General features: G+C 46.2%; 1 protein-coding gene across 2 annotated transcripts in view; it reads left to right on the top strand.

Moving 5' to 3' along the window:
* Positions 1 to 1,288: 1,288 nt before the first annotated feature.
* The window catches only part of LOC139374071 (bifunctional heparan sulfate N-deacetylase/N-sulfotransferase 4-like), a 57,999-nt gene continuing 36,221 nt past the window's right edge, over positions 1,289 to 23,066 (top strand). The window contains exons 1-8 of one of the 2 annotated variants that reach the window (XM_071115054.1): positions 1,289 to 1,488; positions 2,077 to 2,221; positions 4,302 to 4,388; positions 6,479 to 7,018; positions 9,933 to 10,020; positions 10,735 to 10,889; positions 14,233 to 14,418; positions 17,644 to 17,772. In XM_071115054.1, the coding sequence (XP_070971155.1) occupies positions 1,289 to 1,488; positions 2,077 to 2,221; positions 4,302 to 4,388; positions 6,479 to 7,018; positions 9,933 to 10,020; positions 10,735 to 10,889; positions 14,233 to 14,418; positions 17,644 to 17,772 (1,530 nt within the window). Of the gene's footprint in view, positions 1,495 to 1,941; positions 2,222 to 4,301; positions 4,389 to 6,478; positions 7,019 to 9,932; positions 10,021 to 10,734; positions 10,890 to 14,232; positions 14,419 to 17,643; positions 17,773 to 23,066 lie in introns of both variants that reach the window. The other variant, XM_071115053.1, reaches the window with a different exon arrangement.

Here is a 23,066-nt window from a genome sequence, read left to right as displayed (position 1 = left end):
CCCTGACACACACACACCCTGACACACATACACCTTGACATACACATACACCTTGACACACACACACCCTGACACACATACATCCTGACACACACACACACACACACACTCACACACCCTGACACACATACACCTTGACATACACACACACACACACACACACACACACACACACCCTGACACACACACACCCTGACACACATACACCTTGACATACACATACACCTTGACACACACACACCCTGACACACATACATCCTGACACACACACACTCACACACCCTGACACACATACACCTTGACATACACACACACACACACACACACACACACACACACACCCTGACACACATACACCCTGACACACATACACCCTGACATACACACACACACACACACACACACACCCTGACACACACACACCTTGACATACACACACACACACACACACCCTGACACACATACACCCTGACACACATACACCCTGACATACACACACACACACACACACACACACCCTGACACACACACACCTTGACATACACACACACACACACACACCTTGACACACACACACCCTGACACACACACACCTTGACACACACACACCCTGACACACACACACCTTGACATACACACACACACACACACACACCTTGACACACACACACCCTGACACACACACACCTTGACACACACACATCTTGACACACACACACCCTGACACACACACACCCTGACACACACACACCTTGACACACACACATCTTGACACACACACACCCTGACACAAACACACCCTGACACACACACACCCTGACACACACATACCTTGACACACACACACCTTGACACACACACACCTTGACACACACACACCTTGACACACACACACCTTGACACACACACACATCTTGACACACACACACCTTGACACACACACATCTTGACACACACACACCTTGACACACACACATCTTGACACACACACACCTTGACACACACTCTCACACACACACACCTTGACACACACACACCTTGACACACACACATCTTGACACACACACACCTTGACACACACACATCTTGACACACACACACCTTGACACACACACACCTTGACACACACTCTCACACACACACACCTTGACACACACACACCTTGACACACACACACCTTGACACACACACACCTTGACACACACACACCTTGACACACACACACCTTGACACACACACACACACACCCTGACATACACATGTAAACGTCGCGCCCCTCCAGGTAGTGATGTCGTTAGCGGTGCATGTCCGTCGCCACCTGCGGCGCTTCCTCCTCCTCCTCGCCTCTGGCTCCCTGCTAGGCTCCGCCTACTTCCTATTCTCTCACTCCGCCCCCACTCTACAGCTCATCCAATCAGGAGAGCACGTTGCTGTGGCGTGCCCCCTGCCCTTTCCAACTCCCTACAGATCCCCCAACACACACACCGACAGACGATCTGACCCCGACACACACACTGATAAACACCCCAACACACACACTGATAAACACCCCAACACACACACCGACAGACGATCTGACCCCGACACACACACCGACAGACGATCTGACCCCAACACACACACTGATAAACACCCCGACACACACACTGATAAACACCCCAACACACACACTGATAAACACCCCAACACACACACCGACAGACGATCTGACCCCGACACACACACCGACAGACGATCTGACCCCAACACACACACTGATAAACACCACGACACACACACTGATAAACACCCCGACACACACACCGACAGACGATCTGACCGGGACACACACACCGACAGACGATCTGACCGGGACACACACACCAACAGACAATCTGACCCCAACACACACACTGATAAACACCCCGACACACACACTGATAAACACCCCAACACACACACTGATAAACACCCCAACACACACACTGATAAACACCCCGACACACACACTGATAAACACCCCGACACACACACTGATAAACACACCGACACACACACCGACAGACGATCCGACCGCGACACGCATCCCCTCCCCTCAGTCGACCCAGTAGTATTGGTACTAGTAGAATCACAGTATAGCCAGTTAGGACAGGACATAGTCGCCATCCTGGAGTCAGCCAGGTACCCCTTCACAACAGAGATCACCCCGGGGAAGGGAGACCTGCCTCCTCTCACTGACCAGGTTATTATTATTATTATTATTATGGGGAAGGGAGACCTGCCTCACTGACCAGGTTAATATTATTATTATTATGGGGAAGGGAGACCTGCCTCCTCTCACTGACCAGGTTAATATTATTATTATTATGGGGAAGGGAGACCTGTCTCACTGACCAGGTTAATATTATTATTATTATGGGGAAGGGAGACCTGCCTCCTCTCACTGACCAGGTTAATATTATTATTATTATGGGGAAGGGAGACCTGCCTCCTCTCACTGACCAGGTTAATATTATTATTATTATGGGGAAGGGAGACCTGCCTCCTCTCACTGACCAGGTTAATATTATTATTATTATGGGGAAGGGAGACCTGTCTCACTGACCAGGTTAATATTATTATTATTATGGGGAAGGGAGACCTGCCTCCTCTCACTGACCAGGTTAATATTATTATTATTATGGGGAAGGGAGACCTGTCTCACTGACCAGGTTAATATTATTATTATTATGGGGAAGGGAGACCTGCCTCCTCTCACTGACCAGGTTAATATTATTATTATTATGGGGAAGGGAGACCTGTCTCTTCTCACTGACCAGGTTAATATTATTATTATTATGGGGAAGGGAGACCTGTCTCCTCTCACTGACCAGGTTAATATTATTATTATTATGGGGAAGGGAGACCTGCCTCCTCTCACTGACCAGGTTAATATTATTATTATTATGGGGAAGGGAGACCTGTCTCCTCTCACTGACCAGGTTAATATTATTATTATTATGGGGAAGGGAGACCTGTCTCACTGACCAGGTTAATATTATTATTATTATGGGGAAGGGAGACCTGTCTCACTGACCAGGTTAATATTATTATTATTATGGGGAAGGGAGACCTGTCTCACTGACCAGGTTAATATTATTATTATTATGGGGAAGGGAGACCTGTCTCACTGACCAGGTTAATATTATTATTATTATGGGGAAGGGAGACCTGTCTCCTCTCACTGACCAGGTTAATATTGTTATAATTTTTTGATTCATTTGAATATTTAACCTTTTTCATGGAGATCTGCTAACGTTGCGAAATTTCAGTAACTTTCCAAAATTGTTCCCAAAACGGTCTCAGTTTGAGGATTCTCGTAATCAACAGGGAACAAGCAGGAAGTCAGTAATCCTCCAACCAAGGTTTAGAAAACCATGGATTTCAAGACTGCTGAACAGCTTCTACCCCCAAAACAGTAGACTGCTGAACAGCTTCTACCCCCAAAACAGTAGACTGCTGAACAGCTTCTACCCCTGAAACAGAAGACTGCTGAACAGCTTCTACCCCTGAAACAGTAGACTGCTGTACAGCTTCTACCCCCAAAACAGTAGACTGCTGAACAGCTTCTACCCCCAAAACAGTAGACTGCTGAACAGCTTCTACCCCCAAAACAGTAGACTGCTGAACAGCTTCTACCCCCAAAACAGTAGACTGCTGTACAGCTTCTACCCCTGAAACAGAAGACTGCTGAACAGCTTCTACCCCAAAAACAGTAGACTGCTGAACAGCTTCTACCCCCAAAACAGTAGACTGCTGAAAAGCTTCTACCCCCAAAACAGTAGACTGCTGAACAGCTTCTACCCCTGAAACAGTAGACTGCTGAACAGCTTCTACCCCCGAAGCAGAAGACTGTTGAACAGCTTCTACCCCCGAAGCAGAAGACTGCTGAACAGCTTCTACCCCCGAAGCAGAAGACTGTTGAACAGCTTCTACCCCCGAAACAGAAGACTGTTGAACAGCTTCTACCCCTGAAACAGTAGACTGCTGAACAGCTTCTACCCCCAAAACAGTAGACTGCTGAACAGCTTCTACCCCTGAAACAGTAGACTGCTGAACAGCTTCTACCCCCGAAGCAGAAGACTGTTGAACAGCTTCTACCCCAAAAACAGTAGACTGCTGAACAGCTTCTACCCCAAAAACAGAAGCTACCGCACGTTGCCGTGGTTACATCTAAAATCACAAAGGACCTGTAACACATCAAAAGCCAACCGCACGTTGCCGTGGTTACGTCACAACAGAAGGGTAACAAGCTGTTTGACGTTGTTCTCTTTTTTTCAAAGGGGCGTGGTCGCTACATCCTGGTCATCTACGAGAGTCTGTTGAAGTACGCCCACACTGACCCCTGGAACAGACAGCTGTTACACCAGGTACAGACACACTGACCCCTGGAACAGACAGCTGTTACACCAGGTACAGACACACTGACCCCTGGAACAGAAGGCTGTTACACCAGGTACAGACACACTGACCCCTGGAACAGACAGCTGTTACACCAGGTACAGACACACTGACCCCTGGAACAAACAGCTGTTACACCAGGTACAGACACACTGACCCCTGGAACAGACAGCTGTTACACCAGGTACAGACACACTGACCCCTGGAACAGACAGCTGTTACACCAGGTACAGACACACTGACCCCTGGAACAGACACACTGACCCCTGGAACAGACAGCTGTTACACCAGGTACAGACACACTGACCCCTGGAACAGACAGCTGTTACACCAGGTACAGACACACTGACCCCTGGAACAGACACACTGACCCCTGGAACAGACAGCTGTTACACCAGGTACAGACACACTGACCCCTGGAACAGACACACTGACCCCTGGAACAGACAGCTGTTACACCAGGTACAGACACACTGACCCCTGGAACAGACAGCTGTTACACCAGGTACAGACACACTGACCCCTGGAACAGACACACTGACCCCTGGAACAGACAGCTGTTACACCAGGTACAGACACACTGACCCCTGGAACAAACAGCTGTTACACCAGGAACAGACACACTGACCCCTGGAACAGACAGCTGTTACACCAGGTACAGACACACTGACCCCTGGAACAGACAGCTATTACCCCAGGTACAGACACACTGACCCCTGGAACAGACAGCTGTTACACCAGGTACAGACACGCTGACCCCTGGAACAGACACACTGACCCCTGGAACAGACAGCTGTTACACCAGGTACAGACACACTGACCCCTGGAACAGACACACTGACCCCTGGAACAGACAGCTGTTACACCAGGTACAGACACACTGACCCCTGGAACAGACAGCTGTTACACCAGGTACAGACACACTGACCCCTGGAACAGACAGCTGTTACACCAGGTACAGACACACTGACCCCTGGAACAGACAGCTGTTACACCAGGTACAGACACACTGACCCCTGGAACAGACAGCTGTTACACCAGGTGCAGACACACTGACCCCTGGAACAGACAGCTGCTATACCAGGTACAGACACACTGACCCTTGGAACAGACACACTGACTCCTGGAACAGACAGCTGTTACACCAGGTACAGAAACACTGACCCCTGGAACAGACAGCTGTTACACCAGGTACAGACACACTGACCCCTGGAACAGACACACTGACCCCTGGAACAGACACACTGACTCCTGGAACAGACAGCTGTTACACCAGGTACAGACACACTGACCCCTGGAACAGACAGCTGCTACACCAGGTACAGACACACTGACCCCTGGAACAGGCACACTGACCCCTGGAACAGACAGCTGTTGTCAGCTAACGTTTGCTAATGTTCGTCTGGTTGTCAGCTAACGTTTGCTAACGTTCGTCTGGTTGTCAGCTAACGGTTGCTAATGTTCGTCTGGTTGTCAGCTAACGTTTGCTAACGTTCGTCTGGTTGTCAGCTAACGGTTGCTAATGTTCGTCTGGTTGTCAGCTAACATTTGCTAACGTTCGTCTGGTTGTCAGCTAACGTTTGCTAACGTTTGTCTGGTTGTCAGCTAACGTTCACTAACGTTCGTCTGGTTGTCAGCTAACGTTCACTGACGTTCGTCTGGTTGTCAACTAACGTTTGCTAACGTTCGTCTGGTTGTCAGCTAACGTTCACTAACGTTCGTCTGGTTGTCAGCTAACGTTCACTGACGTTCATCTGGTTGTCAGCTAACATTTGCTAACATTCGTCTAGTTGTCAGCTAACGTTCACTGACGTTCATCTGGTTGTCAGCTAACATTTGCTAACATTCGTCTGGTTGTCAGCTAACGTTTGCTAACATTCGTCTGGTTGTCAGCTAACGTTCGCTAACATTTGTCTGGTTGTCAGCTAACGTTTGCTAACATTCGTCTGGTTGTCAGCTAACGTTTGCTAACATTCGTCTGGTTGTCAGCTAACGTTTGCTAACGTTCGTCTGGTTGTCAGCTGCTTCTTGCCAAATGTTGTCCCTTGTTGTCCCCCAGTACTGTCTCCGTTATCGAGTCGGCATCATCACCTTCCACAGAGCCAATCAGAACTCTCCACCCCTGCTGAATCTCCGGGGTCTTCCCCTGCTGCTACGGACCAATCAGGCGCTCCGAGACGCCTCTGTGATGTCACGTTCGCCCCTCCTCCACCTGACGCGGGCTGAGACGGACCGTGGACCACTCCCTGGCGATGACTGGACCACATTCTCCTCCAACCACTCCTCCTACCAGGCTGTTGTCCAGGCACGGCCCAGGGAGGGAGGCCCCGGAGTGGGCAGCGGAGATAATCCAGTCCCTGGTTTCAGTCGGGGCCTACGGGCTACGGTGGTGTTGGATACGGGGCTTTTTGACGGTGTTCAGAGGGTCATCTTCGGACACGGCCTGGGCTACTGGCTACACAGGCTCCTATTGGTGGACGCTATCACTCACCTCACGGACAGGAAGTTGTCGTTGGGGCTGGAGCGTCACATCCTGGTGGATATAGACGACATCTTCGTTGGGAAGGAAGGAACACGCATGAACACCAAGGATGTTAAGGTAGGAGGAAACAGGGGGGGGGTCCATGAACACCAAGGATATTAAGGTAGGAGGAAATGGGGCAGGGGGGGGGGTCCATGAACACCAAGGATGTTAAGGTAGGAGGAAACAGGGGGGGGGGGGGCTCCATGAACACCAAGGATATTAAGGTAGGAGGAAATGGGGCAGGGGGGGGGTCCATGAACACCAAGGATATTAAGGTAGGAGGAAACAGGGGGGGGGGGGGGGGGGCTCCATGTACACCAAGGATATTAAGGTAGGAGGAAATGGGGCAGGGGGGGGTCCATGAACACCAAGGATGTTAAGGTAGGAGGAAACAGGGGGGGGGGGGGGGGGCTCCATGAACACCAAGGATATTAAGGTAGGAGGAAATGGGGCAGGGGGGGGGTCCATGAACACCAAGGATATTAAGGTAGGAGGAAACAGGGGGGGGGGGGGCTCCATGAACACCAAGGATGTTAAGGTAGGAGGGAACAGTGGGGGGGGGGTGGTGCAGTGTGTCTGAGATTATACCAGGGCCTTTTGTTTGGCTCACTGCAGTGTGTAGTAGTGTGTGTGTGTGTGTGTGTGTGTGTGTGTGTGTGTGAGACAGGGGAGAGGTGTGTTGCTCTGCAGTGTGTCTGAGATTAGACCAGGGCCTTTTGCTTGGCTCACTGCATTGATCCTGACACCACACAGCCTGCACTCTGGGGAGAAAGGTGTGTGTGTGTGTGTTTGCTTAGCTCTGTAGATTAGAATGTCACTACCTGTCAGTGTTTGACATTTTTCCTATAATGCATCAGAAATATGACCTGAACATCTAGGACCTTGGAGAGAGGGGGGAGAGAGAGAGAGAGAAGGAGGTGAGGGAGGGAATGGAGGGAGAGGGGAACAGACACAGAGAGAGGAGGGGAGGGGGACAGATACAGAGAGAGAAGGAGAGATTATACTAGCCTGCCCAACACCTCAGACAGAGGGAGAAGGAGAGAAGGTAGAGAGAGATAGAGAAGGTAGAGAGAGTTAGAGGGGACAGGAAAGAAGGGAGATGGGGAAAGGGGGAATGTCTGAAAAGGGTAGAGATTGAAAGAGATACAGAAAGAGAGAGAGAGAGATGAGGACAGATGGAGAGAGAAAGAGAGACAGACTGAGAAATAGAGAGAGAGACGGGGATAGATGGAGAGAGGAGAGAGGAGAGACAGACTGAGAGAAAGAGAGAATGATACAGCCATTCATTCCTGCTGTATCAGCCTTCCTTTAAAATAAAACAGTCGTCTTCAGAGAATTTGACATTTTCACAGAGAGATTGAGAGAAGTATGGAAGTAGAGGGGGAGGAGAAATATGGGGGAGAGGGAAATGGAATGAGAGGGGAAGGAGAATGATAGAGAAGGAGGAAGAGAGAAGAGAGAGGGGGAGAGAGAGAGAGGGGAGAGAGAGAAGAGAGGGGAGAGGAGGGAAGGGGAAAGAGAGAGGAGAGAAAGGGAAGGAGAGAGAAAAGAAGAGAGGGAAGAGGAGGGAAGGGGAAAGCGAGAGGAGAGAAAGGGGAAGAGAGAGAGGAGAAGAAAGGGGGAGAGAGAAGAGAGGAGAGATGAGGGAAGGGGAAAGAGAGAGGAGAGAAAGGGGAGGAGAGAGAGGAGAGAGGGGAAGAGAGAGAAGAGAGGGGAGAGGAGGCAAGGGGAAAGAGAGAGGAGAGAAAGGGAAGGGGAGAGAAGAGAAGAGGGGGGAAAGAGAAAGGGGAATGAGATAGATGAGAAAGAGGAGAGAGGAGAGGGGAGAGGAGGGAAGGGGAAAGAGAGAGGAGAGAAAGGAGAGAGATGAGAAAGAGGAGAGAGATGAGAGAGGGGAGAGGGGAGAGGAGAGGAGGGAAGGGGAAAGAGAGAGGAGAGAAAGGGGAAAGAGAGAGGAGAGAGAGGAGAGAGAGGAGAGAGAGGGGAGAGGAGGGAAGGGGAAAGAGATAGGAGAAAAAGGGGAAAGAGAGAGGAGAGAGAGGAGAGAGAGGGGGAGGAAAATGACACCCAAATCCAACTGCCTGATATTATTTTTGTATTATTTCAAATGTAACCTTTATTTAACTATGCATATTATTGGTATCATTTGAAAGGAAACACTTTGAAGTTTGTGGAAATGTAAAATGAATGTAGGAGAATGTAACACATGAGATCTAACACACTCAGACATATCGAACACTCAGACATTTAGAACACCTGGACATTTAGAACACCCGGACAATTAGAACACTCAGACATTTAGAAGACCCAGACATTTAGAACACCTAGACAATTAGAACACTCAGACATTTAGAACACCCGGACAATTAGAACACCCAGACATTTAGAACACCCAGACATTTAGAACACCCAGACATTTAGAACACCCGGACAATTAGAACACCCAGACATTTAGAACACCCAGACATTTAGAACACTCTGACAATTAGAACACTCAGACATTTAGAACACCCAGACATTTAGAACACCCAGACACCCAGACAATTAGAACACTCAGACATTTAGAACACCCGGACAATTAGAACACCCAGACATTTAGAAAACCCAGACATTTAGAACACCCAGACATTTAGAACACCCGGACATTTAGAACACTTATGACATTTAGAACACTCACACATTTAGAACACTCTGGCATTTAGAACACTCAGACATTTAGAACACTCAGGCATTTAGAACACTCAGACATTTAGAACACTCGGGCATTTAGAACACTCAGACATTTAGAACACTCACACATTTAGAACACTAAGACATTTAGAACACTCAGACATTTAGAACATTCAGAACATGTAGAACACTCAGAACATTTAGAACACTCAGAACATTTAGAACACTCCACATTTAGAACACTCAGGCATTTAGAACACAGGACATTTAGAAGAGATCATATAACAAATCTAACACAACTCTCTCTCTCTTTCTCCAGGCCCTCTTGGACACTCAGAACCAGCTGAGATCTCAAATCACCAACTTCACCTTTAATCTGGGCTTCTCTGGAAAGTTCTACCATACAGGTACAGTACAATGTTACAATGTTCTATCATATTAAGGACAGTAATTATATAGAGACAGTAACCAGTCATATAACTACTGACAGAACCAGTCAGAACCAGTCATATAACTACTGACAGAACAGTCAGAACCAGTCATATAACTACTGACAGAACCAGTCAGAACCAGTCATATAACTACTGACAGAACCAGTCAGAACCAGTCAGAACCAGTCATATAACTACTGTCAGAACCAGTCATATAACTACTGACAGAACCAGTCAGAACTAGTCATATAACTACTGTCAGAACCAGCCATATAACTACTGACAGAACCAGTCAAATAACTACTGACAGAACCAGTCAGAACAGGTCATATAACTACTGACAGAACCAGTCATATAACTACTGACAGAACCAGTCATATAACTACTGACAGAACCAGTCAGAACCAGTCATATAACTACTGACAGAACCAGTCAGAACCAGTCATATAACTACTGACAGAACCAGTCAGAACCAGTCAGAACCAGTCAGAACCAGTCATATAACTACTGACAGAACCACTCATATAACTACTGACAGAACCAGTCAGAACCAGTCATATAACTACTGTCAGAACCAGTCATATAACTATTGACAGAACCAGTCAGAACTACTGTGTGTGTGTGTGTGTGTGTGTGTGTGTGTGTGTGTGTGTGTGTGTGTGTGTGTGTGTGTGTCTGAGTGGTTTCCAGGTACAGATGAAGAGGATGAGGGGGATGATGTGCTGCTCGGTTCTGTATCAGAGTTCTGGTGGTTCCCTCACATGTACAGCCACATGCAGCCACACCTCTTCAACAACCTCACCTCTCTGCTGGAGCAGATGGTCCTTAACAAGGATTTTGCTCTGGTGAGACACACACACACGCACACACACACACACACACACACACACACACACACACACACACACACACACACACACACACACCCTGGTGTGTAAATTATTAGTGGTAATCAGACTTTAACAGCTTTTTATTGTCATTTTCAAACAGAATAAAACTCATTTAATGATGTGATTCTCCCTCTCTTTGTCTCTCTCTCTCTCTCTCTCTCTCTCTCTCTCTCTCTCTGTCTTTCTCTCTCTCTCTCTGTCTCTCGCTCTCTGTCTGTCTGTCTCTCTGTCTCTCGCTCTCTCTCTCTCTCTCTGTCTCTCTGTCTCTCGCTCTCTCTCTCTCTCTCTCTCTGTCTTTCTCTCTCTCTCTGTCTCTCTCTCTCTTTCTCTCTCTCTCTATGTGTGTCTCTCTCAATTCAATTTAAGGTCTTTATTCTCATGGGAAACATATGTTAACATTGCCAAAGCAAGTGAAATAGATAATAATCAAAAGTGAAATGAACAGTAAACATTACACTCACAGAAGCTCCAAAATAAATATCATACTTATGTATATTTATGTATATTTACGGAGTTGTTATGATATGCAAATAGTTAAAGTACAAAAGGGAAAATCAATAAACGTAAATATGGGTTGTGAGCACATAGCCTGTCTTCTCTTGAGAGCCATGTCTGCCTACGGCGGCCTTTCTCAATAGCAAGGCTATGCTCACTGAGTCTGTACATAGCCTGTCTTCTCTTGAGAGCCAGGTCTGCCTACGGCGGCCTTTCTCAATAGCAAGGCTATGCTCACTGAGTCTGTACATAGCCTGTCTTCTCTTGAGAGCCAGGTCTGCCTACGGCGGCCTTTCTCAATAGCAAGGCTATGCTCACTGAGTCTGTACATAGCATGTCTTCTCTTGAGAGCCATGTCTGCCTACGGCGGCCTTTCTCAATAGCAAGGCTATGCTCACTGAGTCTGTACATAGCCTGTCTTCTCTTGAGAGTCAGGTCTGCCTACGGCACCCTTTCTCAATAGCAAGGCTATGCTCACTGAGTCTGTACATTGTCAAACCTTTCCTTAAGTTTGGGTCAAAATATCATTATTCTAGTTTGCTCCGTTTTTTTGTTAATACTTTCCAACATGTCAAGTAATTATCTTTTTGTTTTCTCATGATTTGGTTGGGTCTAATTGTGTTGCTGTCCTGGGGCTCTGCGGGGTGTGTTTGTGTTTGTGAACAGAGCCCCAGGACCAGCTTGCTTGGGGAACTCCTCCTGGTTCTTCTCTCTGTAGGTGATGGCTTTGTTATGGAAGGTTTGGGAATCACTTCCTTTTAGGTGGTTGTGGAATTTAACGTCTCTTTTCTGGATTTTGATCATTTGCGGGTATCGGCCTAATTCTGCTCTGCGTGCATTATTTGGTGTTCTACGTTGTACACAGAGGATATTTTTGCAGAATTCTGCATGCAGAGTCTCAATTTGGTGTTTGTCCCATTTTGTGAAGTCATGGTTGGTGAGCGGACCCCAGACCTCACAACCATAAAGGGCAATGGGTTCTATAACTAATTCAAGTATTTTTAGCCAGATCCTAATGGGTATGTCAAATTTTATGTTCCTTTTGATGGCATGGAAGGCCCTTCTTGCCTTGTCTCTCAGATCGTTCACAGCTTTGTGGAAGTTACCTGTGGCGCTGACGTTTAGGCCGAGGTATGTATAGTTTTTTGTGTGCTCTAGGGCAACAGTGTCTAGATGGAATTTGTATTTGTGGTCCTGGTCCTTTTTTGGAACACCATTATTTTTGGTCTTACTGAGATTTACTGTCAGGGCCCAGGTCTGACAGAATCTGTGCAGAAGATCTAGGTGCTGCTGTAGGCCCTCCTTGGTTGGGGAAGCATCTGTCACGACTTCTGCCAAAGTCGGCTCCTCTCCTCTGTTCGGTCGACGTCACCACTCCATTTGTTTTGTCTTGTTGGTTTTCATCCATCTACATGTATTATTTGTTCATGCATCTATTGGTGTTTTTGTTCCGCACATTTGTTTCCGCGTTTTGGGCACTTTGTTTTGTTTTTTGATATTTTATCGGGAATAAAGTACCTGTTCACAACACTCTCAACTTCACCGTCCAGGGTGGGTTAGGGTTAGGGTTAGGGTTAGGGTTAGGGTTAGGGTTAGGGTTTAGGGTTAGGGTTAGGGTTAGGGTTAGGGGTTAGGGGTTAGGGTTAGGGTTAGGGTTAGGGTTAGCCTAACCCACCTCCAGTACACATCAGGCACCATCAGCAAATGGTAGACATTTGACTTCACCTCCACATCAAGCACCATCAGCAAACAGTAGACATTTGACTTCAGATTCTAGTAGCGTGAGGCCGGGTGCTGCAGACTGTTCTAGTGCCCTAGAGCAAATTAGTTGACATATGTTTAAAGAGGGTGGGGCTTAAGTTGCATCCCTGTCTCACCCCCTGGCCATGTGGAAAGAAATGTGCATGTTTTTTTGCCAATTGCACACTTGTTGTTTGTGTACATGTATGGATGTCATAATGTCTTATGTTTTTCCCCCCAACACCACTTTCCATCAATTTGTGTAACAGACCCTCGTGCCAGATTGAGTCGAAAGCTTTTTAAAAATCAACAAAGCATGAGAAGAGTTTTCCTTTGTTTTGGTTTGTTTGTTTCTCATTTAGGGTATGCAAGGTGAATACGTGGTCTGTTGTGCAGCAATTTGGTAAAAAGCCAATTTGACATTTGCTCAGTACATTGTTTTCACTGAGGAAATACACTAGTCTGCTGTTAATGATAATGCAGAGGATTTTCCCAAGGTTGCTGTTGACCCATATCCCATGGTAGTTATCGGGGTCAAATTTGTCTCCACTTTTGTGGATTGAGGTGATCAGTCTTTGGTTCCAAATATTGGGGAAGATGCCAGAGCTGAGGATGATGTTAAAAAGTTTAAGCATAGCCAATTAGAATTTGTGATCTGTATATTTTATCATTTCATTTAGGATACCATCAACACCACAGGCCTTTTTGGGTTGGAGGGTTTGTATTTTGTCATGTAGTTCATTCAAGGTAATTGGAGAATCCAGTGGGTTCTGGAATCCAGTGGGTTCTGGAATCCAGTGGGTTCTGGTAGTCTTTAATAGTTGATTCTAAGATTTGTATTTGATCATGTGTATGTTTTTGCTGTTTGTTCTTTGTTATAGAGCCAAAAAGATTGGAGAAGTGGTTTACATCTCCATTTTGGATAGATAACTCTTCGTGTCGTTGTTTGTTTATTGTTTTCTGTTGCACCCCACCATTCCCGAGTCTTGTTCATCTCTCTCTCTCTCTCTATGTCTCTCTCTCTATGTCTCTCTCTCTATGTCTCTCTCTCTCCCCCCTGTAGGATCATGGTATTCCAGTAGACCAGGGTTATGCTGTTGCACCCCACCATTCAGGAGTCTACCCTGTTCATCTCCAGCTGTATGAGACGTGGAGGAAGGTGTGGAACATCAGGGTTACATCTACTGAGGAATACCCTCACCTCAAACCAGCTAGATACCGCAAAGGATTCATACACAATGATATTATGGTGAGGAAACACTGGTACACTGCCGTCAGAAAGAATTCACACCCCTTGACTTTTTCCACATTGTTGCGTTACAGCCTTATTCTATACAGAATTGTAAATGGATTAAACTGAGAGATTTTGTCACTGGCCTACACACAATACCCCATAATCTCAAAGTGTTTTTCCACATTTTTCTAAATTAATAAAAAATGAAAAAAGGTGAAAGGTTTGAATCAATAAGTATTCAACCCCTTTGTTATGAACGCTCAAACCATTTAGAACACTTGGACCATTTAGAACACTAGGAACACTCTGAACATCTAGAACACTAGGAACATTTAGAACACTCAGAACATCTAGAACACTCGGAACATCTAGAACACTCTGAACATTTAGAACACTCTGAACATTTAGAATGCTCAGAACATTTAGAACACTCGGAACATTTAGAACACTCAGAACATCTAGAAAACTCGGAACATTGAGAACACTCTGAACATTTAGAACACTCTGAACATTTAGAATGCTCAGAACATTTAGAACACTCAGACATTTAGAACACTCAGACATTTAGAACACTGAACATTTAGAACACTCTGAACATTTAGAACACTCAGACTCAATAAGTTCAGGAGTGAAGATATAATTAAAGGCGCATTATAAGTGTCATGGACTCAATCTGTGTGCAATTATAGTGTTTAACATTATATTTGAATTACTACCTCATCTCTGTACCCCCTCACATACAATTATCTGTAAGGTCCCTCAGTCGAAGAGTGAATTTCAAACACAGTTTAAAGCACAAAGACCAGGGAGGTTTTCCATACCTTGCAAAGAAGGACACCTATTGGTAGATGGGTAAAACAAACCAGACATTGGGTAAAAATGAAAAAAGCTTGGTGAAGTTATTAATTACACTTTGGATGGTTATCAATACTCCCAGTCACTACAAAGATCAAAGATACAGGCGTCCTTCCTAACTCAGTTGCCGGAGAGGAAGGAAACTGCTCAGGGATTTCACCATGAGGACAATGGTGACTTTAAAACAGTTACAGAGTTTAATAGCTGTTATAGGAGAAAACTGAGGATGGATCAACAACATTGTAGTTACTCCACAATACTAACCTAAATGACAGAGTGAAAAGAAGGAAGCCTGTACCGAGTACAACTATTCCAAAACATGCATCCTGTTTGCAACAAGTCACTAAATTTATACAACAAATGTTGCAAAGCAATTAACGTTTTGTCCTGAATACAAAGTGTTCTGTTTGGGACAAATCCAATACAACACATCACTGAGTATCAGTCTCCATATTTTCAAGCATAGTGGTGGCTGCATCATGTTATGGGTATGCTTGTCATCGTTAAGGACTGGAGAGTTTTTCAGGATAAAAAAAGAAACAGAATGGAGCAAAATCCTAGAGGAAAACCAGGTTCACTCTGCTTTACACCAGACACTGGGAGATGAATTCACCTTTCAGCAGGACAATAACCTAAAACACAAGGGAAGAGGGAATAAGTGTAGGGGTATGAATACTGTCTGAAGCCACTGTGTATTTCAGTGTCAGCTATATCAGTGTAGGCAGTTGGTTTGGTCAAATAGTTCTGTGTGTGTGTGTGTATCTCTTCACTTAACCTCTCATCTGCCCTCCCATCTCAAATCAAATGTATTTATATTGCCCTTCTTAGATCAGCTGATATCTCAAAGTGCTGTACAGAAACCCAGCCTAAAACCCCAAACAGCAAGCAATGCAGGTGTAGAAGCACGGTGGCTAGGAAAAACTCCCTAGAAAGGCCAGAGAGGAACCAGGCTATGTGGGGTGGCCAGTCCTCTTCTGGCTGTGCCGTGTGGAGATTATAATAGAACATGGCCAAGATGTTCAAATGTTCATAAATGACAAGCATTATCAAATAATAATAATCACAGTAGTTGTTGAGGGTGCAGCAAGTCAGCAGCAAGTCAGCACCTCAGGAATAAATGTCAGTTGGCTTTTCATAACCGATCATTCAGAGTATCTCTACCACTCCTGCTGTCTCTAGAGAGTTGAAAACAGCAGAACAGTTGAAACTGGAGCAGCAGCACGGTCAGGTGGACTGGGGACAGCAAGGAGTCATCATGCCAGGTAGTCCTGAGGCATGGTACTAGGGCTCAGGTCCTCCGAGAGAGAGAAAGAAAGAGAGAAAGAGAGAATTAGAGAGAGGACACTTAAATTCACACAGGACACCGGATAAGACAGGAGAAGTACTCCAGATATAACAAACTGACCCTAGCCCCCGACACATAAACTACTGCAGCATAAATACTGGAGGCTGAGACAGGAGGGGTCAGGAGACACTGTGGCCCCATCCGAGGACACCCCCGGACAGGGCCAAACAGGAAGGATATAACCCCACCCACTTTGCCAAAGCACAGCCCCCACACCACTAGAGGGATATCTTCAACCACCAACTTACCATCCTGAGACAAGGCCGAGTATAGCCCACAAAGATCTCCGCAACGGCACAACCCAAGGGGGGACGCCAACCCAGACAGGAAGATCACGTCAGTGACTCTACCCACTCAAGTGATGCACCCCTCCTAGGGATGGTTTTGAAGAGCACCAGTAAGACAGTGACTCAGCCCCTGTAATAGGGTTAGAGGCAGAGAATCCCAGTGGAAAGAGGGGAACCGGCCAGGCAGTGGTTCGTTGCTCCAGAGCCTTTCCGTTCACCTTCCCACTCCTGGGCCAGACTACACTCAATCATATGACCCACTGAAGAGATGAGTCTTCAGTAAAGACTTAAAGGTTGAGACCGAGTTGGCGTCTCTGACATGGGTAGGCAGACCGTTCCATTAAAATTGAGCTCTATAGGAGAAAGCCCTGCCTCCAGCTGTTTGCTTAGAAATTCTAGGGACAATTAGGAGGCCTGCGTCTTGTGACCGTAGCGTACGTGTAGGTATGTATGGCTGGACCAAATCAGAGAGATAGGTAGGAGCAAGCCCATGTAATGCTTTGTAGGTTAGCAGTAAAACCTTGAAATCATCCCTTGCCTTAACAGGAAGCCAGTGTAGGGAGGCTAGCACTGGAGTTATATGATCAATTTTTTTGGTTCTAGTCAGGATTCTAGCAGACGTATTTAGCACTAACTGAAGTTAGTCTATCTTTCCTCTCCTCTCCTCTCCTCTCCTCTCCTAATTTACAATTCTGTGTTTTTTGTGTGTGTGTGTGTGTGTGTGTGTGTGTGTGTGTGTGTGTGTGTGTGTAGGTGCTGCCGCGTCAGACGTGTGGGTTGTTCACACACACCATTTACTATAAAGACTATCCTGGAGGACCTAAAGAACTGGACAACAGCATCATGGGAGGAGAACTGTTCCTGACTGTCCTGCTGAACCCAGTGAGTTAACTCCTTACTGTCCTGCTGAACCCAGTGAGTTAAGTCCTTACTGTCCTACTGAACCCAGTGAGTTAACTCCTTACTGTCCTGCTGAACCCAGTGAGTTAACTCCTTACTGTCCTACTGAACCCAATGAGTTAACTCCTTACTGTCCTACTGAACCCAGTAAGTTAAATCCTTACTGTCCTGCTGAACCCAGTGAGTTAACTCCTTACTGTCCTGCTGAACCCAGTGAGTTAACTCCTTACTGTCCTACTGAACCCAGTGAGTTAACTCCTTACTGTCCTACTGAACCCAGTGAGTTAACTCCTGACTGTCCTACTGAACCCAGTGAGTTAACTCCTTACTGTCCTGCTGAACCCAGTGAGTTAACTCCTTACTGTCCTGCTGAACCCAGTGAGTTAACTCCTTACTGTCCCTCTGAACCCAGTGAGTTAACTCCTTACTGTCCTGCTGAACCCAGTGAGTTAACTCCTTACTGTCCTACTGAACTCAGTGAGTTAACTCCTTACTGTCCTACTGAACCCAGTGAGTTAACTCCTTACTGTCCTACTGAACCCAGTGAGTTAACTCCTTACTGTCCTACTGAACCCAGTGAGTTAACTCCTGACTGTCCTACTGAACCCAGTGAGTTCACACACACACACCCAGTCCCTCACTCACACACACAGAAACAGAGAGAGAGAGGGAGCGAGAGAGAGAGAGAGACAGAGAGAGAGAGAGAGCGAGAGAGAGAAACAGAGAGAGAGAGAGAGAGAGATTTGGTATTGAGCAAAACAGGAACATTTGGCTTCAAATTGAAAAGGAAATGATCTCAACAGAGTAAAATGTCCTCCTGTGTGCTTCCTATATCCCCCCACTAGAATCCCCATACTTTGATGAAGACAGCTTCTCCATCCTGGAGGGGGAAATCAATCATTTCCAGGCCCAGGGACATGTACTAGTCTGTGGCAACCTAAATGCTAGAACTGGACAAGAACCTGACACCCTCAGCACACAGGGGGACAAACACCTACCTGCAGGTGACAGCATTCCCTCCCCCATATGCCCCCCTAGGCACAACTACAACAACATAACCAACAAAAACGGGTCACAACTCCTGCAGCTTTGTCGCACGCTGGGTATGTACATAGTCAACGGTAGGCTTCGAGGGGACTCCTATGGTAGGTACACCTATAGCTCATCTCTAGGCAGTAGTACTGTAGACTACTTTATCACCGACCTCAACCCAGCGTCTCTCAGAGCGTTCACATTCAGTCCACTGACCTCAACCCAGAGTCCCTCAGAGCGTTCACAGTCAGTCCACTGACCTCAACCCAGAGTCCCTCAGAGCGTTCACAGTCAGTCCACTGACCTCAACCCAGAGTCCCTCAGAGCGTTCACAGTCAGCCCACTGACCTCAACCCAGCGTCTCTCAGAGCGTTCACAGTCAGTTCACTGACCTCAACCCAGAGTCTCTCAGAGCGTTCACAGTCAGTCCACTGACCTCAACCCAGAGTCCCTCAGAGCGTTCACAGTCAGCCCACTGACCTCAACCCAGCGTCTCTCAGAGCGTTCACAGTCAGTCCACTGACCTCAACCCAGAGTCCCTCAGAGCGTTCACAGTCAGTCCACTGACCTCAACCCAGAGTCCTTCAGAGCGTTCACAGTCAGTCCACTCACACCCCTATCAGACCACAGCAAAATCACAGTCTACTTGAACAGAGCAATACTCAGTCATGAGGCACCAAAGCCAAAGGAGCTGAATAACATTAAGAAATGCTATAGATGGAAGGAAAGTAGTGTAGAAACCTACCAAAAAGCTATTAGGCAACAACAAATTCAAACCCCTTTAGACTTCTTCCTGGACAAAATGTGAGAACTCATGAGAGGCAGTTTCATCAAATAAATATTTTTTTGCGACTGCACTTGAAGAAACTTTAAACGTTCTTGAAATGTTACATATTGACTGACCTTCCTGTCTTAAAGTGATGATGGACTGTTGTTTCTCTTTGCTTATCTGAGCTGTTCTTGCCATAATATGTGACTGACCTTCCTGTCTTAAAGTGATGATGGACTGTTGTTTCTCTTTGCTTATCTGAGCTGTTCTTGCCATAATATGTGACTGACCTTCCTGTTTTAAAGTGATGATGGACTGTTGTTTCTCTTTGCTTATCTGAGCTGTTCTTGCCATAATATGTGACTGACCTTCCTGTTTTAAAGTGATGATGGACTGTTGTTTCTCTTTGCTTATCTGAGCTGTTCTTGCCATAATATGTGACTGACCTTCCTGTCTTAAAGTGATGATGGACTGATGTTTCTCTTTGCTTATCTGAGCTGTTCTTGCCATAATATGTGACTGACCTTCCTGTCTTAAAGTGATGATGGACTGTTGTTTCTCTTTGCTTATCTGAGCTGTTCTTGCCATAATATGTGACTGACCTTCCTGTCTTAAAGTGATGATGGACTGATGTTTCTCTTTGCTTATCTGAGCTGTTCTTGCCATAATATGTGACTGACCTTCCTGTCTTAAAGTGATGATGGACTGATGTTTCTCTTTGCTTATCTGAGCTGTTCTTGCCATAATATGTGACTGACCTTCCTGTCTTAAAGTGATGATGGACTGTTGTTTCTCTTTGCTTATCTGAGCTGTTCTTGCCATAATATGTGACTGACCTTCCTGTCTTAAAGTGATGATGGACTGTTGTTTCTCTTTGCTTATCTGAGCTGTTCTTGCCATAATATGTGACTGACCTTCCTGTCTTAAAGTGATGATGGACTGTTGTTTCTCTTTGCTTATCTGAGCTGTTCTTGCCATAATATGTGACTGACCTTCCTGTCTTAAAGTGATGATGGACTGTTGTTTCTCAAATCAAATCAAATCAAATCAAATTTTATTTGTCACATACACATGGTTAGCAGATGTTAATGCGAGTGTAGCGAAATGCTTGTGCTTCTAGTTCCGACAATGCAGTAATAACAAGTAATCTAACTAACAATTCCAAAACTACTGTCTTGTACACAGTGTAAGGGGATAAAGAATATGTACATAAGGATATATGAATGAGTGATGGTACAGAGCAGCATAGGCAAGATACAGTAGATTGTATCGAGTACAGTATATACATATGAGATGAGTATGTAAACAAAGTGGCATAGTTAAAGTGGCTAGTGATACATGTATTACATAAGGATACCGTCGATGATATAGAGTACAGTATATACGTATGCGTATGAGATGAATAATGTAGGGTAAGTAACATTTATATAAGGTAGCATTGTTTAAAGTGGCTAGTGATATATTTACATCATTTCCCATCAATTCCCATTATTAAAGTGGCTGGAGTTGAGTCAGTGTCAGTGTGTTGGCAGCAGCCACTCAGTGTTAGTGGTGGCTGTTTAACAGTCTGATGGCCTTGAGATAGAAGCTGTTTTTCAGTCTCTCGGTCCCAGCTTTGATGCACCTGTACTGACCTCGCCTTCTGGATGATAGCGGGGTGAACAGGCAGTGGCTCGGGTGGTTGATGTCCTTGATGATCTTTATGGCCTTCCTGTGACATCGGGTGGTGTAGGTGTCCTGGAGGGCAGGTAGTTTGCCCCCGGTGATGCGTTGTGCAGACCTCACTACCCTCTGGAGAGCCTTACGGTTGAGGGCGGTGCAGTTGCCATACCAGGCGGTGATACAGCCCGCCAGGATGCTCTCGATTGTGCATCTGTAGAAGTTTGTGAGTGCTTTTGGTGACAAGCCGAATTTCTTCAGCCTCCTGAGGTTGAAGAGGCGCTGCTGCGCCTTCTTCACGATGCTGTCTGTGTGAGTGGACCAATTCAGTTTGTCTGTGATGTGTATGCCGAGGAACTTAAAACTTGCTACCCTCTCCACTACTGTTCCATCGATGTGGATAGGGGGGTGTTCCCTCTGCTGTTTCCTGAAGTCCACAATCATCTCCTTAGTTTTGTTGACGTTGAGTGTGAGGTTGTTTTCCTGACACCACACTCCGAGGGCCCTCACCTCCTCCCTGTAGGCCGTCTCATCGTTGTTGGTAATCAAGCCTACCACTGTTGTGTCGTCCGCAAACTTGATGATTGAGTTGGAGGCGTGCGTGGCCACGCAGTCGTGGGTGAACAGGGAGTACAGGAGAGGGCTCAGAACGCAACCTTGTGGGGCCCCAGTGTTGAGGATCAGCGGGGAGGAGATGTTGTTGCCTACCCTCACCACCTGGGGGCGGCCCGTCAGGAAGTCCAGTACCCAGTTGCACAGGGCGGGGTCGAGACCCAGGGTCTCGAGCTTGATGACGAGCTTGGAGGGTACTATGGTGTTGAATGCCGAGCTGTAGTCGATGAACAGCATTCTCACATAGGTATTCCTCTTGTCCAGATGGGTTAGGGCAGTGTGCAGTGTGGTTGAGATTGCATCGTCTGTGGACCTATTTGGGCGGTAAGCAAATTGGAGTGGGTCTAGGGTGTCAGGTAGGGTGGAGGTGATATGGTCCTTGACTAGTCTCTCAAAGCACTTCATGATGACGGATGTGAGTGCTACGGGGCGGTAGTCATTTAGCTCAGTTACCTTAGCTTTCTTGGGAACAGGAACAATGGTGGCCCTCTTGAAGCATGTGGGAACAGCAGACTGGTATAGGGATTGATTGAATATGTCCGTAAACACACCGGCCAGCTGGTCTTTGCTTATCTGAGCTGTTCTTGCCATAATATGTGACTGACCTTCCTGTCTTAAAGTGATGATGGACTGATGTTTCTCTTTGCTTATCTGAGCTGTTCTTGCCATAATATGTGACTGACCTTCCTGTCTTAAAGTGATGATGGACTGTTGTTTCTCTTTGCTTATCTGAGCTGTTCTTGCCATAATATGTGACTGACCTTCCTGTTTTAAAGTGATGATGGACTGTTGTTTCTCTTTGCTTATCTGAGCTGTTCTTGCCATAATATGTGACTGACCTTCCTGTTTTAAAGTGATGATGGACTGTTGTTTCTCTTTGCTTATCTGAGCTGTTCTTGCCATAATATGTGACTGACCTTCCTGTCTTAAAGTGATGATGGACTGTTGTTTCTCTTTGCTTATCTGAGCTGTTCTTGCCATAATATGTGACTGACCTTCCTGTCTTAAAGTGATGATGGACTGATGTTTCTCTTTGCTTATCTGAGCTGTTCTTGCCATAATATGTGACTGACCTTCCTGTCTTAAAGTGATGATGGACTGATGTTTCTCTTTGCTTATCTGAGCTGTTCTTGCCATAATATGTGACTGACCTTCCTGTCTTAAAGTGATGATGGACTGATGTTTCTCTTTGCTTATCTGAGCT

The sequence above is a fragment of the Oncorhynchus clarkii genome, chromosome 19, assembly GCF_045791955.1.
Source record: "Oncorhynchus clarkii lewisi isolate Uvic-CL-2024 chromosome 19, UVic_Ocla_1.0, whole genome shotgun sequence".
NCBI classification, from domain to species: domain Eukaryota; kingdom Metazoa; phylum Chordata; class Actinopteri; order Salmoniformes; family Salmonidae; genus Oncorhynchus; species Oncorhynchus clarkii.
Note: the sequence above shows the minus strand (reverse complement) of the source record. Positions and strands in the feature narration are given on the sequence as shown.